This window comes from Herpailurus yagouaroundi, unplaced genomic scaffold, assembly GCF_014898765.1.
Source record: "Herpailurus yagouaroundi ecotype Mexico unplaced genomic scaffold, PumYag 221, whole genome shotgun sequence".
NCBI classification, from domain to species: Eukaryota; Metazoa; Chordata; class Mammalia; order Carnivora; family Felidae; genus Herpailurus; species Herpailurus yagouaroundi.
Window position 1 is genome coordinate 12507554 of NW_024412452.1, and position 17327 is coordinate 12524880.

General features: G+C 42.3%; 1 protein-coding gene across 3 annotated transcripts in view; it reads left to right on the forward strand.

Annotated features, from left to right (window-relative positions):
- The window catches only part of PAIP2B (poly(A) binding protein interacting protein 2B), a 33662-nt gene extending 17295 nt beyond the window's left edge, over window positions 1–16367 (forward strand). For 2 of the 3 annotated variants that reach the window (XM_040458584.1, XM_040458585.1), the window contains exons 2-4: window positions 8154–8302; window positions 10260–10436; window positions 11346–16367. In XM_040458584.1, the coding sequence (XP_040314518.1) occupies window positions 8165–8302; window positions 10260–10436; window positions 11346–11402 (372 nt within the window). In that variant the 5' untranslated portion in view covers window positions 8154–8164 and the 3' untranslated portion in view covers window positions 11403–16367. Of the gene's footprint in view, window positions 1–8153; window positions 8303–9765; window positions 9833–10259; window positions 10437–11345 lie in introns of those variants that run through there. The other variant, XM_040458583.1, reaches the window with a different exon arrangement.
- Window positions 16368–17327: the final 960 nt, after the last annotated feature.

Below are 17327 nucleotides of genomic sequence, written 5' to 3' on the forward strand. Positions count from 1 at the left end.
GTCCTGAAGGCCAGAAGTAAAAACTCAAGATGTCATCCAAACTGCACTCCCTCTGGAGGCTTTAGGAGAGAGGGAGTCTGTTCTTTGCCTCTTCTAGTGGCTACTGACATTCCTTGACTTGTGGCACATCACTCTAGTCTCTGCCTCCGTGGTCACATTGCCTCCTTCTCTTCTCTTCTTTTCTTATAAGGACACTCATCATTGGATTTAGGGCCTACTGGGATCATCTAAGATGATCTACTTATCTCAGTGTTCTTAATTTAGTCACATCTGCAAAGACCCTTATTCCAAATAAAGTAACTTCCTGGGTTCTAGGGAGTAGGATGTGGACATATTTTGGGGGGAGGGGGCTACCATTCAACTCACTATACAGAGTTCTATCTTCCCTTGATTTGTGTGATGCCATACTTTTCTGCTTTCCTTCTCAACTCTATGGCTTCTTCTCAGTCTCTTTTTCTGTATTTTCCTCCTCCTCTACCCGACGTTTAAAAATGTTCACATGCATCAGGTTGGGTCTTGGATCCTCTTCTAATCTCACTTTGCCCTCTCTTTCTAGGTAATATCTTCTAGTCCCGTGACTTCTATTACAATTTATATAAACGACCACTCCATATTTCTTTATTTAGTCAGAACTTTCCTATTCTTGATGCATATAGACAACCTACTTAACATAGTCATTTGACTGTTTCAGAGGCATTACAAACTTAATGTGTTCAAAATAGAACTCCTCACCCCATTTACCCCCACTCCTCATCACCACCCAAGAAAAGTTTGCGCTTCCCACAGAATTACTTAGTTCAGTGAATAACATTACCATCCACCCAGTTGCTTGCGCCAAAGTTATCCTTGATATTAACTTCACTCTATTTCCCCACGTCCATCACCAAAACAACCTAAAATAGTTTCAGAATCTGCCTACTTTCTTCTTACTGCCATTATCTTAGTCTTAAGCAGCCACCATTTTTCCATCTGGATTAGTGCATTAGCTTCCTCACTGGTCTCCTATTATCCACTCTCAGTCTCTCCAATCCATTTTCCATATGGCAGCCTGACTGATTTCAAAATATAAATTGAATCCTATTGTGATGCTGCCGGGAACCCTTCAGGCTTTCATTGCTTTTAGGATAAAATTTTAAATCTTCCGTGTAGCTTTTAATGTCCTGCACGATCTGACCCCATCTGTCTCTGCTACTTCATCTGTCTTCCTTGCCATTTTCCCACTGGTTCTCCTTTGACCCGCCAACTGTATGCATCCCTACTGTAGTTCCTGAGAGTTCCTTCCTGCCTCTGAATCTTTGCACATGTGTTTTCCTCTTTGGAAAGGAAGAAATTTTCCTTGGTCCAAGGTTCTTATAGCTGGATTAAGAAATAAATTCATGTGAGACAGATTAAGAGGAGAAATCAAATGTAGTTTCATGTGTATGGGAATCCACACAGACATGAAATTCCAAAGACAGGTGACTTGAAGCTTACATGACATTCTGAGTTAAGGAATTAGGATGGAGTCTGAGGATGTGAAGGGGAGGAAGACCTTTAGCAGGAAGGAGGGATTATTTGGAAAACAAAGGTTACCTTGTTACCTTAAATTTCTTAGGTAAAGAGGAATCTTTGTTAGGAACTCTCTTCCTGGTACAGGCTCTCCTTTCCAATGTAAATTTAGGCACTTGAGGGGAGTTAAAGAGCTTTTCCTGAATCTGGTGGGTTTTAGGTGCTTTAATCTCAAAATAATATTTATGCCAAAGTGGCCTATCTTGGGGCTCTTACCTTCGGCCCATACCCTCTACTCGCTATTGCTAGCTAACTTATATTTTTCAGGTATCAAAGAAAGTGTTTCTTGCTCAGGGAAACTTTTCATAACCACCACCCACTCCTGGATTTGATTAGGTCCCCCTGTTGTTTTCTGATATTCCCCTTTACCTCACCTTTTGTAACATGGATCATAATTATTCTTAATTATTTGCTTGCCTCTCTCCTGTCATAATGTGAATATCACCAGGGTGAAAACCATATACCCTCTCAAAGCACCAGTAAAGTACAGTGTCTAAGGTAAATAGGCACTCAAAAACTAATGAGTGAGTGCATCTAATGACCTGAGTTGCTAAGACATAACTGAGAATGGACCAAAGCTGAATCTAGTGTCGCATATTTGAAATAAAATAAGAATTTAAACTAATATCCACAATATTTAATTTAAAAAATGGTATTAACCAGACTGAAGGAAGTTCACAAAACTCTAGGAAACAGAATAGTAGAGACTAGTTTTTATAGCAACTGCTCAATAGACTTTTTCTAGATAATTCAGTCGAAAGTCCCAAGTATTTTTCACTGTCAAGCTGTTATCATGGGCACAATGCAGATTTATAGCTTCTGAAAAATCTCAGGTTCAAAAAATAGCTAGTATTTGGTATGAGCACATTGGATTTGACAGTTGTGAGTGTTCAAAGTGTTGAACTGATGAAGCACGTGTTGTAGAAATGTCCTACGTACATTAAAAGTCCTGAAGTTCTTTATGGCTGGGAACTAAGGTCCCTATTTCAAGCCATATATTTTAGACATGAACCCTTGACCATGGCAAAGTGCTAAAGTGAATGCTTAGCAGACCTTAGCACCCCTATTTTGACTGTGTGGTGCTATGTGCTTTCCCATCTTCAGCCCAAATGACAACTTTTATTGTCTATTTTCAGCACGTTTGTCATGTGTTTGTCATGTGTCCATGAGGTGGAGGGGGAATAAATGTCAAATAGTTCTCAGATTTCATAGTGCAGTATAGATCCAGGCCAGACATAAACTCTTTTTTCTGCTATTGAGGTCTAAATCTTGAAGAATTTCTCAAGCAGTGACCTACTTCAAACTGCACATTTGTCTGCTGATTAAATAAGAGGAATAATGTGGCAACTGATGATTTGTGTGGTGGAGCTAGTCGTCATTGTTTATCAAATACCTACATTATCTATCGCCACATGATAACTTACCACAAAGCTTAGCAGGTTAAAACAACAAACATTTATTATCTCACAGTTTCTGTGGGCCAAGAATCTGGGGGCAACTTAGTTAGGTGGGCCTCTAACTCAGAGTGTCTCATGAAGTTACAGTCAAGTAGTCAGCTAGGATGGCTGTCTCATCTGAAGGCTTAACTGGGGGAAGGTGAACTAAGCTTACTCACACGGTGTTGACAGGATTCAATTCCTTTGTCACATAGGCCTCTCCATAACATAGCTGACAATATGGCAGCCATTCTGATTTGTGATCCTACTTTTATAGCCAGGCATTTCCCCTGATTCTGGAAGTTTTGGAGGTATTTTCTTTGTCCCCACTACACTAGGATGTCACATGATGTGCCTTGATGTGGGTGAGGATTGAGTGAAATAATGGATATAAAAGGTCAAAATAGGATGGTTAGAAAAACACTGTGCACTTAGAGGGCAAGCATAGTGGATGGTGAGCTAGAGAGGAGCTGGGAACAGAAAGAGAATGTTACATGAAACTCTGGAAGCAGGAAAATCAGGGAAGTTATGGGCAATGGTCCTGTCTTACCTGGTGTCTTCCCCAAGTTGGAAGGTATCCCCAAGTGCCTTACCTAGGAGTTACCAGTGTCCAGCAAAAGCTCCCCATTCCCCCCTCACTACTAAAGTCTAGGGGCACATTAGGCACTAAGGCACTAGGGCCCACAAACCAGTGTTCTTGAGCTAAGCTGGCAAAGCAGCTTGCTTAACCTTTGAATCTGGTACTTTCTTTGGTCTTAAATATAGCACTATCTAGATTTTTTTTTTTTTTAGAGTGAAGTTGGACAGATTATGTACCTGAAGTCAGAGTATAGATATGAAAGTACTTAATAAATTGTTAAACATTATACAAATTAAGTTGTTGCATTCCTTCTACTTAGAGAAACCTAAACTCTCCAATTGTGTGGAAAACACAGATAGAGTGGTATAAAATGCAAATAAACACTCTATATAGCCTACTGAGAACCATTTTCCTAATATTAATAGTCCCATATCTCAATGTTTTCAACTTCTCTAAAGTATTTGCATTAAATTGGGTGACATTCCCCATGTTGGGATTATGGTATGTTTCCATTCCCTTTCTCATGAGCGAGGGCATCCTGCAGTTTGCTCTGTATTCCACCGTGCTCTTGAGTCAGACAGGTTATTCTATTCTTTGTTTCTCTGCCTTCTCTTTTTCCTTATGGTCATGTGCACTTAGGATTTATTTTTTTAGGGAAAGGCAGATATTTTAGAAAACTGAATACTGGTTCTGTCTGAGTGATTTCCGTACTGATGGGGAGAAATCGCTGTGCTGCTTATAACCCACTGCGAAATGAGCCTTTGGAAATATAATACTGTTTAACCTGCTACCGAGCAAGGGTCAGGTTCTTTAAGGGTCTCTGTGCTTAGGAATACCCTACTTATTTATGCAGTTGCCCAGGCATTTAGAGCAGACTTGCCTCTATCATTGTTATGCTGCAAATGGTGGTGGTCAAAATAAAGAATTGGTTTCCTTCCTTCATTATAGAATTATTATTATAGAGCAGTGTTTGGAATAATCATTGATTTCTTTTGTCTTTATTTAAAATATGTTAAACCAATGTATTTCATACGAGGCACCCTATTTATTTAAATTTTTTTTTAATGTTTATTTATTTTTGAGACAGAGAGAGACAGAGCATGAACGGGGGAGGGCCAGAGAGAGAGGGAGACACAGAATCTGAAGCAGGCTCCAGGCTCCAAGCTGCCAGCACAGAGCCTGAGGCGGGGTTCGAACTCACGGACCGTGAGATCATGACCTGAGCCGAAGTCGGACGCTTAACCGACTGAGCCACCCAGGCGCCCCGAGGCACCCTATTTAAACCAACAGTGGGGCACTTGGGTGGCTTAGTCGGTTAAGCGTCTGACTTCAGCTCAGGTCAAGATCTCATGGTTCGTGGGTTTAAGCCAGGCATCAGGCTCTGTGCAGACAGCTTGGAGCCTGGAGCCTGCTTCCAATTCGGTGTCTCCCTCGCTCTGGGCCCTTCCACCACTTGTGCTCTCTCTCTCTCTCTCTCTGTCTCTCAAACAAACAAACAAACAAACAAACAAAATTTTTTAAACCAACAGTGAATTAAACGGGTTCTGTCATAAATGAAATTCTTTTTGAGATATCAGTGAGTTGGTTTTTCATCTCTTCTTTACTCTTCACAATTCTACCTTGTCTTTTAAAAAGATTAGATTTTCTAATGTTCATAACAGGTTAGAAAGTTGCAAGAACTTTAAAGGGGAGTAAGCAATAATTTTTTAGTGCACCCAGACATAGAGAAAGACTTTTTTCATGAATCTTGCCAAGATGGAAATGAATGAAGAAAGAAGTTGTTAAATAAAACTCAAAGATGCCCCAAGGAGGATGGAGGTGGGGATGGAGTGGAGATTGACATTGTGAGCCTCCCTCTTGCTTATTGCAAATTGAAACTCTAATTAGAGGAAAATTATGCATATGAAACAATACGGTTAAGTAGTATTAACACTCGTTAGGTGCAGGAGCTTAGAGGAAGGAGGCAGGGAGTAAAGACTGCAGTGCTTTTGGAAGAATGGTTAAGATTTAAATAAAGAACAGGAAAAAGACACATTCCAGATGAGAGCAAACACATCAGTGTGGATTTGGAAGCCAAGTATAAGCACCTAAAAAAGATACGTATGGGGGCGCCTGGGTGGCGCAGTCGGTTAAGCGTCCGACTTCAGCCAGGTCACGATCTCGCGGTCCGTGAGTTCGAGCTCCGCGTCAGGCTCTGGGCTGATGGCTCAGAGCCTGGAGCCTGTTTCCGATTCTGTGTCTCCCTCTCTCTCTGCCCCTCCCCCGTTTATGCTCTGTCTCTCTCTGTCCCAAAAATAAATAAACGTTGAAAAAAAAAAAGATACATATGTACTTTAAAAAGCCATAGACAGGCAGACATACAAGATGTAGACAAAAATTAAGGCCAGCAAAAACTGCCACCAAAAAAATTAAGCAAGTAAAACTAATATAGTATTTTTAATTTATAAATTCTTTTATGAAAAATAAAAATCTTGACAAATGTAATACAAGTTCTTACAACAAATAAAAGGTATATATCCTGATAGAAAAATGGTCAAAATACTTTAGTAGAAAAATGACAAAACAAGAAATAAAAATGGCCAGTAAGTATATCTCAAAATATTCAACCTCAGCAAAAATCAAAGAAATGTAAACATAAACAATAAATGGCAAGTTTTCTCTTATGAGACAGACAGCGGTTTGAAAAATAATAATACCTGGGGCATTGGGGTGGCTCAGTAGGTTAAGTGTCCAACTCTTGATTTCAGCTAGGGTTATGATCTCATGTTTCATGAGATTGAGTCTCACATCAGGCTCCACGCTAACAGCTCAAAGCCTGCTTAGGATTCTCTGTCACCTCTCTCCTGCCCCCCACCCATGCTCTGTCTCTCACAAAATAAGTAAATAAACATTTAAAAAATAATAACAATACACACGAATGCAGAGGAATAGGTACTTACTACTGGTGGGAATTTAAATTCTTATGGCAGTGTGGCAATGAATTGAGGGCCTTAGAAAAAAACGTAGTTTCCATTGGTGCCTGGGGGGCTCAGTCTGTTAAGCATCCAACTTCAGTTTAGGTCATGATCTCGCAGTTCAGGGGTTTGAGCCCCACATTGGGCTCTGTGCTGACAGCTCAGAGCCTGGAGCCTGCTTCAGATTCTGTGTCTCCCTGTCTCTCTGCCCCTCCCCTGCTCGCGCTCTGTCTCTCTCTCTCTCAAAAATAAATAAACATTTTTAAAAAACCACATAGTTTCCAATATAGCAGTTCAGTTTCTAGGAGTTATCTTAAGGAAGTCATTGAAAAAGATGAACACAAGATGTTCATCTAACCTTTATAACATGGAAACATTGTAAATATCCCAAAAGACAGTATGGTGATATTAACATAAAAATGAGAAAATGCAAATGATAGAGCATCATGCTGTTACTCTAAGAATGGATGCTTGGGGAAAGTGTGTGCGTATATGTGCCTGCATACACTTAGGGGACATCAGAGAGGTTATATGCACTACATCGTTAATAGTCTTTAACTCTGGATAGTTGGACAACTGGTAACCTTAATTATCTCTTTTTTGTTTATCAAGACAGCGAATATGTGTTACCTTTTGAAATATGATTTATAGGGGCTCCTGGGTGGCTCAGTCGGTTGGGCGTCCGACTTTGGCTCAGGTCATGATCTTGCGGTCCGTGAGTTCGAGCCCTGCGTCGGGCTCTGTGCTGACAGCTCAGAGCCTGGAGCCTGTTTCAAATTCTGTGTCTCCCTCTCTGACCTTCCCCCATTCATGCTCTGTCTCTCTCTGTCTCAAAAATGAATAAATGTTAAAAAAAAATTTTTTTTTAAGAAATATGATTTATAGAAAAACAGCTTGAGAATCAGAATAAGGGGCAGTTGCTTACAATGTTCATTAAGAATGCATTTTTTTGAGGCACTGGGTGGTTCAGTTGATAGAGCATGCAACTCTTGATCATGAGTTCAAGCCCCATGTTGGGCATGTGGTCTGCTTAAAATAAAATAAAATAATAAAAAAAATGCATTTTCTCTACCTACTTAAACATTAATGAAACTTTGTGACCTTAATTAGGTTCTAGAACCTGCAAAAAAGTTGGCTTGGAAAGATTCCCCCTCCCTCACTTGCCTAGAAAGGCTAACTAAGCCTAGACATTTTTTCTTTGAACTCTTTTTTTAAAATGTTCATTTATTTATTTTGAGAGAGAAAGAGAGAGAGAGAGGGAGAGAGAGAGAGAAGAGGGGGCAGAGGGGGAGAAAGAGAATCCCAAGCAGGCTCCACACTCAGCGCAGAGCCTGACGTGGGGCTCAATCTCATGACTGTGAGATCATGACCTGAGCCAAAATCAAGAGTTGGACGCTTAACTGACTGAGCCACCCAGTTGCACCTCTTTTAACTCTTTAAGAATTCTACATCTGCATAGTTGATAATTGCAGAATATGGTTAATTTTATAACAGTTACAGGCTAATGGTTTCTGTTCATCTATAGTTAGTAACTTTGACTTAGAACTTCAGAAACTTCTGGAAGAATCTGGATGTTGTAGATTTTCATTTCCTTGATCCTTGTATCATTTTGTCCTTCTTTTTGCTCCTGTTTAGATTCTATCATAATGAATGGATCCAGTGTAGCCAATACATCACCTAATGTAAAATCCAAAGAGGACCAAGGATTAAATGGGCACGATGAGAAGGAAAACCCATTTGCAGAGTACATGTGGATGGAGAATGAAGAAGATTTCAACAGACAGGTAAAGAAAGAAGTGGAACGGCTTTAATATCTTGCCATCCATCTGTAACGAAAGAAATGGATTTGTCGGCTTTAGAATAATTTAAAAATGCACGGAGGCCTGGTCTGGGCTGACCAAGGAGCCTCTTCAGCTGGTAAGACACCAGAGTAACAGTACTTTGGAGGAAGATCCTGATTCTTTTCTCTCACTTTGATTACAAGAGGCTCTCGTGCCATGGCGATCTGGTATAGACTTCTGCGAAACAACAGCTGTGTGCAGACAGGCCAGCCTGGCATGCCCCCCTACCCCCATGGGAATTCAGGGACTGGCAGAATGTGTGTCTGAGATGGAGAAGTGTGCTAGGTAGGAAAAGGCTAGACTGTTTGAACAAAGGTTCAGCAGTAACCTGTTGTCTTGTATCTCTGTGATGTTGATAGCCCAAGGTAGGCATTCCAGGTAGACAGTGATTCTGTGACCACATGGTTCTTCCGTGTTGTTTCTCTGCCATAGCCGGGCATTTATCAGCTGAGTAACTGAAGGATAACTGAAAGTCTGGCCACTGGGAAATGGGGAGAGCTAAAGGCCGAGGAAGAGATCTCCTTTTAACCAAGTGATGCCTAAGTGTTCACACCCCTTCTGGGGGCTGTTACATGATGAATAGTAATGTGGCCACCGCCAGCATGGGAGACGGGACGTGATTTTAACTGAAGAGCCTGGTGCTCTGGAAAGAAGGAAACAAGTTTATCTGGGCAACCAACAGTTTCCACCCCAGTCAGCTCACTGTGTCATGATTTGTGTGAACAGCACATAGACCATGCTGCCCATCACATCCCTGTGCCCAGGTAACTGTTTTTGTGGCTGCGCCAGTGAGTAAGGGTAGATTTAATAGGGAGGAGCACACTGTGATGCTCCTGTGTAGAGGCAGGGCAGATCTTGAGCAGTCGTGTTAAATCTTATGGCTTGGAAATATGTTGTGCTTGTTGTTACTTTAAGTACTTCAGACTATCTAATTTACTTGAGATCAAAGTGTGGCTAATTGTAATGCCACTATTTTTACATCTTGTGCTACTGGTGACTTTTGAATTCATGAATAACTGTATGAGCTAGTCTGGGTGATTGTTTTTGCTTGACTTTCCCTCTGGTGGTGGTACTAGTGAACTGTGAATCTGTCACCACGTAGGGTAGCCCACGGGAAAGGGATTAGCCAAATGTGAAGCCCAGGACCTGTTAAAATCACACTTAATCTGCAGAGTGAACCATACTCTTCACTATGAGTTAACAATGCCTGCAAAGAAGGTGTAAAATATCCTAGATGTATATTGCTTTAGATTAAGGCAATCTTTAAGAAATACAGAGTTGTTTAAATATTCATATTTTTCCTTGCTTTGGAAGGCTACCTACATCGATGACATCATTTTCTATTGGTTTGCCAAAAAGTGTTCTTTATATCTTTCTAAGGTTCTGAAAGTATTTTTCTCCTTTAGGGGCCTCATTACCAGAAAAGTGGGCCAGAAGCTGGGAGTTGGTTTTGATTTAAGCTCCACTATCCAGGTAGTGGTCTAGTTCTGTAATTCCTGTACCTTTTTCATACTTATAAAATGGGAAATTTAAGAAGAATTGCTTCTTAACAAGGTTGCGAAAAGAATCTCACACTTTAAAATGATTTTCTGTAAGCGCCGTCTGAATGAAAAGTATTTTTGTCACATATTTGAGATGTTAGAAGACGTACGAAGACCTTGACTTTCTGCTATTCTGAATAACTGTTTCCTTAGTCTTATTGTTGATGGAATGTGGTTGAAAAAAAACAAAAATTATATTTTCTCTGGCCAGTCATTCGAAGCATCTTAATTCTTAGTAGACCTCATACAAGATCATTCTTAATAGCAGAATAAGGACCTCTGAAAGAAAGAGGCAGAAAACTGGAAGGGGCAAGTCCCACCAGGACGGTGAGTCTGAGCTCATCACCTTTGCTTGCTAGGTGGAGGAGGAGCTGCAGGAGCAAGACTTCTTAGACCGCTGTTTCCAGGAGATGCTGGATGAAGAAGACCAAGACTGGTTTATCCCCTCACGAGACCTGCCTCCGGCTATGGGACAGTTGCAGCAGCAGTTAAATGGACTGTCAGTCAGCGATGGCCATGATTCCGAAGACATTTTGGTAAGAGCCATATGCAGACGCACACGAGACATAGTGAAAAGAATATGGGATTTGGAGTCACAGACTTCCCTTGGGGCCCTATACCCTTGGGCCCATCTCTGGAGCCTCTGAGCCCCTGTTTCTTCACTCATCCCACGGACATGCATAAGAGGGTGCGACGAAGATGCGTTGTGCCGCATAAAGTGCCGTGAAAACACGATTGTCGCAGCAGCGCCAGCTTTTATTTTCCCCAGTGGGCTTTTCAAAGTAAAATTGGGATTAAGGGTAAGAATTGGAACACAGAGGAGGTTTGGTTTCAAATTAGCATTTGCTCTTGTTGTTCTTTCCTTTTACTGTTCCTCAAATCTGTATTTATAGTTTTGAACGATGCGGTTATAAAAATTGCCTGTTCGTTTCGGAAGGAACATGACTCCTAAGAGGCCATTTCCCACTTAAAATTAGAAGACTGGATAAACCAATTTCCTGCCTTTCATGTTTACTTAAAGTCAGAATTCTGTGAGTGGCTTAGTTCTCCCAGAACTTATGTTCCAAATGACTGTGCCCCGCGGTTTGCCCAGGTCCCAGGTTTTGGACTTTCACAAGAGAGTGGATCACCAAAGGGAAAACAGTGAGGGGGAAAATAAAGGGATTGTGGTAACCAAACTGGTTTGGCGGAATACTCTGATTTTCATCGAGTTAAGGTACTCAGTGAATTGAGAAATTATTTTTGGAGTCAGACTTCCAAGCCTCTAATGAAAGCGTCATGAAGGGAACAGGAGTGTAAAGCAGGAAGGAGAAAATGAGGTTGGTCAAGGCTTTATATGTCAGGAGCCATTGAGAGCAGCCCAACAATAACAGCCTGGTAATAATGGAAGCATGCAGAAAATAACCTTGAAAGTGGGATTTATTATCTCTTGGTTCTTCTTTCAGAGCAAAAGTAACCTGAACCCGGATGCCAAGGAATTTATTCCGGGAGTGAAGTACTGAACTGACAGAAAGCTTTGAGGAAAACTTGTATGTCCCCACATCTGGGGACAGTGCTGCACAAAGAGGCAGAGCTGAAGAGGGGGGTGGGGTGGGCGAGGGGTGCACAGTGGGGAAGGGGGACAGTGGTTTAACTTGACACTGTGAGTGGAGTAACTAATGTGCTCAGTCTTACTCTACAAGCCTCCGAGTCTTTCTCTTTTGTTCTACAGACTTTGGTTTGGGGCAGTTTCCTATTATTATTATTATTATTATTATTATTACTAGCTTTTTGAGTTAAGGAAATTGCAATCTTTTTTTCCCTTTATCAGGAATGTTCTGCTGTGTGTGTTTAAACAAAATAAGCTGACCAAGAAAATCTGGGTGTTTAAGAATGCCCTTCTCACCCTGCTGTACACTTACCAAGGGCAGTGAGCACCTGGAGAACTACTTATCGAGTCCGTTAAGCTGGATGAGAAGAGGGACGAGTGGAAGAAGCAGGTGTTGCAAATCAGAGTACTCGGCCCAGCTCCCTTGACTCCCAGGGCTTTCCTGCAATGAACCGGATTACCGTGGCCTGCCAAGCCCATGTCTCCTTGCCTGGAACCCCATTCAAGAAAACACAGATTTAAAGTACTGGGTTATGGTAACTCTTGTGATGGCTAATGGAGGTTGTAAACCAGCAGGGGAGGGCTGCGACAGTGACTGTCCCTTGGGTCGCTTGGGTCACTCAATCACTGCTGACCTGTTCTTAAGCCTCTGCTTAGAGCCATCACCGAACTCATTATTCATTATTTACAAGGTAAAAGAGCTCTAGGATGGGTTTGTCACTTCAACTCTCATGGCATCTAGTCCCCTATCTCCTTTCCGCCCCAACCCTACTCTGTTTTTAAGGAAAGATACTGTTACCAAAGGTGAAGCAGAGGCATGCTGTGCGGGCCATCAGCTTCCGCCTGGAGAAGTCAACCTTGAATCCTGTTAGTTGTGTCTTAAGAGTATTTTGACAGTTTTTTGCCAGCCCTGTGAAGACTTGGTCCTCCTGATATCTTCCCTTATTAGTAAATTATTCCCAATAATTTTGCCCAAGTAAACATATTTTTCTGGACACCAGCAAGAAGCTCCATTCACAATTTGGATGCTTCTCCCCACCTTACAGAATTATACAAAAGAACTCAAAAAAAGCCTGGGAGAATGAGTCTTGGTTGACCCATGTGACCATGTGACCCACTGGTACAGTTTCAGCAATTATAAAGTTTTGCTGTTCCCCGACCCCCAGCTTTGCAAGTTTTCTAGGTTGGGCTCTTCGGGTATGTTCCTTTTGTCTTTCCCGACTATAAGTCACAGGAGTTTTGGCTGGTACTCATAAGGAATTAAAATGGGCACCAGAAGCTGCCTTTGTGTGATAAAGATGTAGATGGCAGAGTTAGGTCTAAAAGAGAACATGTCTTAGTCCTGGCCGTTCTCCCAGGACAAGGATTTGCAGAGGCCCGAGGGGGACAGTGGCTTCTGTGTGACTGCTACTGTGTTGTGCGACAGGCCTATTAGGAAAAGGCCATGTAACGAAATAAAGTCTGTTAAATTCAGTATGTGGATACGGGACAGAGGTTGGAAGGAAAGGACCAGCGTCTAGAAAGCTTAGGAATCTCTCCCTTTTCTTATGTGCTTCCTTGTTGACTTTTTGAACAGCTGCAGGCTAATGTCAGTTTTAAAATATGAACCCACATCTTTCCCTCATTTGAGTCTATAGGATGGCATTGTTTGAAGAATAGCCCTTTTTGTTAGGTCAACGACATAGGAGAGTAGCTTAAGGAGCTTGTACTGCCAGACATGCATGTTAATTCCTGAAGCCTCTACCCTGAGAGAATGGAACGCTTAACCCATTTTCAGGGAGGCCTCTGAATAAAGAAACTTCTTTATTCCAGCTTCAGCTTTCAGCTGGGGTTGTTGCCTGTAATAGGGAAAGGGCCTTGGAAGTGCAGGAATAGAGGTGTGTCTGTGCTGGGACCCCTTTTCCTCCTTCAGTCTCCATTACCTTATCCAAGCTCAGAGTCCTGAAGGCTGTTGGAAATATGTTGAGACTGCAGAAAGAGCCGTTTTCTAGAGTGTGGGTGTCTCCATCACAAAGATATAACGGATTCTCGTGTGGCTCCCAATCTGGAAAGTCCTATAAGGATCCAGGTGGAGCCATTTCTTCATTCTGAAGAAGGCTTGTTCTCCTGACCAGGATAGGCTAAGATACTATGTGCGGTCCAAGTCCTGTCTGCTGTGGAGTTCCATTTTGGATGCCAGGCTTTAGCACGGGTTTCACGAGGCAGATTTGGTCAGGACTAAGAGAGCTCCCTGCCACATGAGCAGTGAAACCTGAGGGCTGGACTTTCCAGTCCTATCCAGACACAAGAGTGTGCTGACTCCAGGATCAGGAAGCAGCCAGCAATGTGACTGGCCCCTTTCTTAACGAGTAGGCTCGCACTGCAGTTTCTTTCCGTAGCCTGGCTCTTTTCTCCATTGTTCAGATCTTGTGAGGCAGGAGCACAGTTGTCACCCAGATCATAGGCTCAGCTAGAGAGTTTGCCAGCTCCTTAGCAGAAAAATTCATGTGGGTCTCTTTGGACCTTCACTGGGAAAAGGCTGGGGGCCTCTGTCTCCAACTTTTGCCCTTTGTAGCAAACATTCTGACTGTGTACCAGCCGGGGCATCTTTACCCTTTAAGGGCAAGGCTGCTATTTCTAAGTGATTATTTTCATGTTGAATTTAAGCCACTACTGTGTTTAAACTTTTCCTATTGGCAACTGAAGTTTGAGGATTTGCATAGAAATACAATATGTATTTTCAACATGTGCCAATTCTGGCAGGTCCCAGTGTTAGTTTATTAGTGACTGATTTCTGAGTCTTGTGATTATTGGACTCTAAAACTCCAAGATGAAAATGATTTTATCTCTTGCTCTTCAAGAGAAAAAAAACAAATCGAGGAAGTGCCTTTTCAGTTTCTCCAGGTCTTTGAACTGCAGCGGAAAACCTGATGGACACAGCCTAGGCCTAAGCACCTGCAGCTGCGGGTCCTTGGGCATTCCTGACGCAACAGCTGACTCTGGGGGTCACGTATGGTCAAACCAAAACGGATTGTAAGGAAAAGGCTGGACCTTTGCAGCACCTTTGGTTTTCAAAGTCAAAACAGCTGGGGTCTCTTTAAGAGGCTAACTATGGCCTAAAAAATGTTTTCAGTGAAATACTAAGCAGCATTTTTTAAATTGTGTACTGTCCTAGTGTGAGTTTTGTCTTGATTTTGGAGAGGCCAAGAAGTAAGGAGGTCACTAAAATAGTCTGGCAATTATAGATGTCAGAGAGGAGAGCTGTGTGAAGGAGGAGCTGAAGGAAACAGTTTGACTGTATTAGTGCCGCTACGGACCCCACGTAGACATATCAGGCACCCAGGAACGGACGCTGCTGTGATCGGAGGGGACAAGTGTTCTTCGATAAGGGTCCCAGCATCACAGGTTAATAATGTGTGTTGGTTCAGGTGACGTGTAGCAGACTTCTGACAAATCTGACCAAGATTTGGGGGTGTCCACCTATTGGGGAAGACTGTATATCTATCCCCAGCCACTCCCTGGGGGTAATGCGTGCGTTTGGGAAATGAGTGGAGAGAACAGGAGGATTGACCCAGATCTGCTGTACGCTATGCTATTTACTATAAAATGGTACAACGTTTTCACCCTGTAACTCAACACTAAGGGATAATCCTGCCCTGTTGATTGTGAGCCTTCAGAAATGTTTAATGCTCGATGTGTGGTTTGGGAAGCAGGGATTTTTTTGACAACAACTTTATTGAGGCATATTTTACATATAAAATTCACCCATTTCAAGTTATTTTAGTAAGTTTCCTGAGTGGTAGGAAACCACCATAACCATACTCACCTTTACAACATTTTCATCCTCCTCCCACCCCCAGATCCTTCGTGCTCTTTTACATGATAATCCCTTATATTTCTGTCTCTATAAATTTGCCTTTTCTGGGCATCGTATCAATGGAATCCTACAAGCTGTGGTCTCTTATATCTGGCTTTTCTCACTTAGCATATTTTTGAGTTTCATCCATGAAGTATAACTTGCATTGGTAGTTTCTTCCTTTATAGTGCTCGGTAGTATTCCATTGACGGATATACCACAGTTTGTCAGCAGGTAATCTTTTAAACTTGGATTTCAGCCTCCTGTGTTCTGAACAGAACCCTCAGAACACAGAACTCCTATAGGGAAGCTGCTGTGCATGTCAAAGGAACTGCTTACCAGAACCAGCTTCGTCACCAGAAGCTCCACATGAGGAGCCTCGACTGCAAAAATTTTTATAATTTTGCAACTTCTTTTTTATAAGGAACTTTCGTGCTGTCTACACATCAGGACTTTTGAAACATCTGATAATTTAATGAGTATGTTTTGAGTGGACACAAAAGTGAAACCATCTGTACTCTGTTGGTATTTGATCTTCTTGAACTGGATGGAGGGGATCTCTGAACTTTGTGAATACAGTATTGTCTCCATTACAAAGTTGAGCATGTATTAAAGATTGTGCTGCCTCTGTTGGATGGATTTGGAGAAGACAGCCAGCAGAGGAGGTCTCGAGAAAGGGAGGGGAGCCTGTGGAACAAGAAGCCCTGAGGGGTCTACGCATGGCTCACCCATCTGGTGGTGTGGATGGCATAGTGCTGATGGTGCCCCGCGGCAGCTTAGTGCAATGTCTTGACTTTGGACTGTGATCCCCGTTTCACAAGTGTTTAAAAGCTGTTTTTGTTCCCTCCCCCTCCCCAAATAAACATTACAGGGTAGTTACTAATACTTCTTTGGGGGAGGGGGAGGGCTTTAAAATTGAAGAAATGATTTTCATAAAAATATAAAAGGGAAAAAAGTTACTTTTTAAAAATTTTGCTATACAAACCAAATGGCAGCTGTGGAAAGTCTCAATAAAATGAGAATAAATTGCATTTACTGCTGGCAGCATACTGTTTTTCCTAAGGTTGAATTGTATGTCCTCATACAGGGAGTGTATGTGTGAGAGATTTTTGTCCCAAGATGGAACGTGGCTTTAGTTGCATTTTTCATTCTAGTGTTAGGAAGTAGTAAAAGCATTGACTTGGAATCACCATGCCAAGTGAATCCCACCTCCACCACTTTCTTAGTGCCTTCAGCCTGCACCTCAGTTATAAAGATGTGACACCACCCTCCTGGGGCTGTTGTGAAAATCAAACTGCATTTAATCTCAAAATACTGCTTGCCATAGGGAAGGTGCTTCATTCTTAGTGGCAGTCGCAGCAGTAACATGCACAGTTTGTTTGTTCTTAACGTTTATTTTAGAGAGTATGTGCGCACGGAAGCAGGAAAGGGGCAGAGAAAGAGGGAGACAGAGGATCAAAGCAGGCTTCTGACAGCAGAGAGCCCAATGTGAGGCTCGAACTCATGAACCAAGAAATCATGACCTGAGCTGAAGTCGGACACTTAACTGACGGAGCCACCCAAGCGTCCCTCTGTACAGCTTTGAACAAAGATGATTAACAGGAAATCCTTGGAGTTGAAAGGAAGTTAAGGAAATTGGATAGCTGTTCTCTTCCTGCCTCTGGGGAAAACAGACTCCGATCTAGAAAACATGTAAAAAGTTCTATCTGCCTTTCAAATCCTGAAAAAGTCGGAGACCCTGCTAGGTACCAAGGACTGACCTAGGTACCAGAGCTACTGGGTTAACAACTGGACATTGTCCGTTCTGTTGTGGGGATGTTTGAGAACTCATATTTATTCAGGTTACACCTAGCTTGAATCTCCCAGTGATTCTCTTGAGGGGCTTTGTCATATGACAAAATTGTCAGACCCGCCCATGGCTCATGGGCCACGGGTTTTGCTTCCAGTGCTGGTTTTCTTTGCTGCCTTCTTAAAACCAGGATTTGGGCGGGGGGGGGGGGGGGG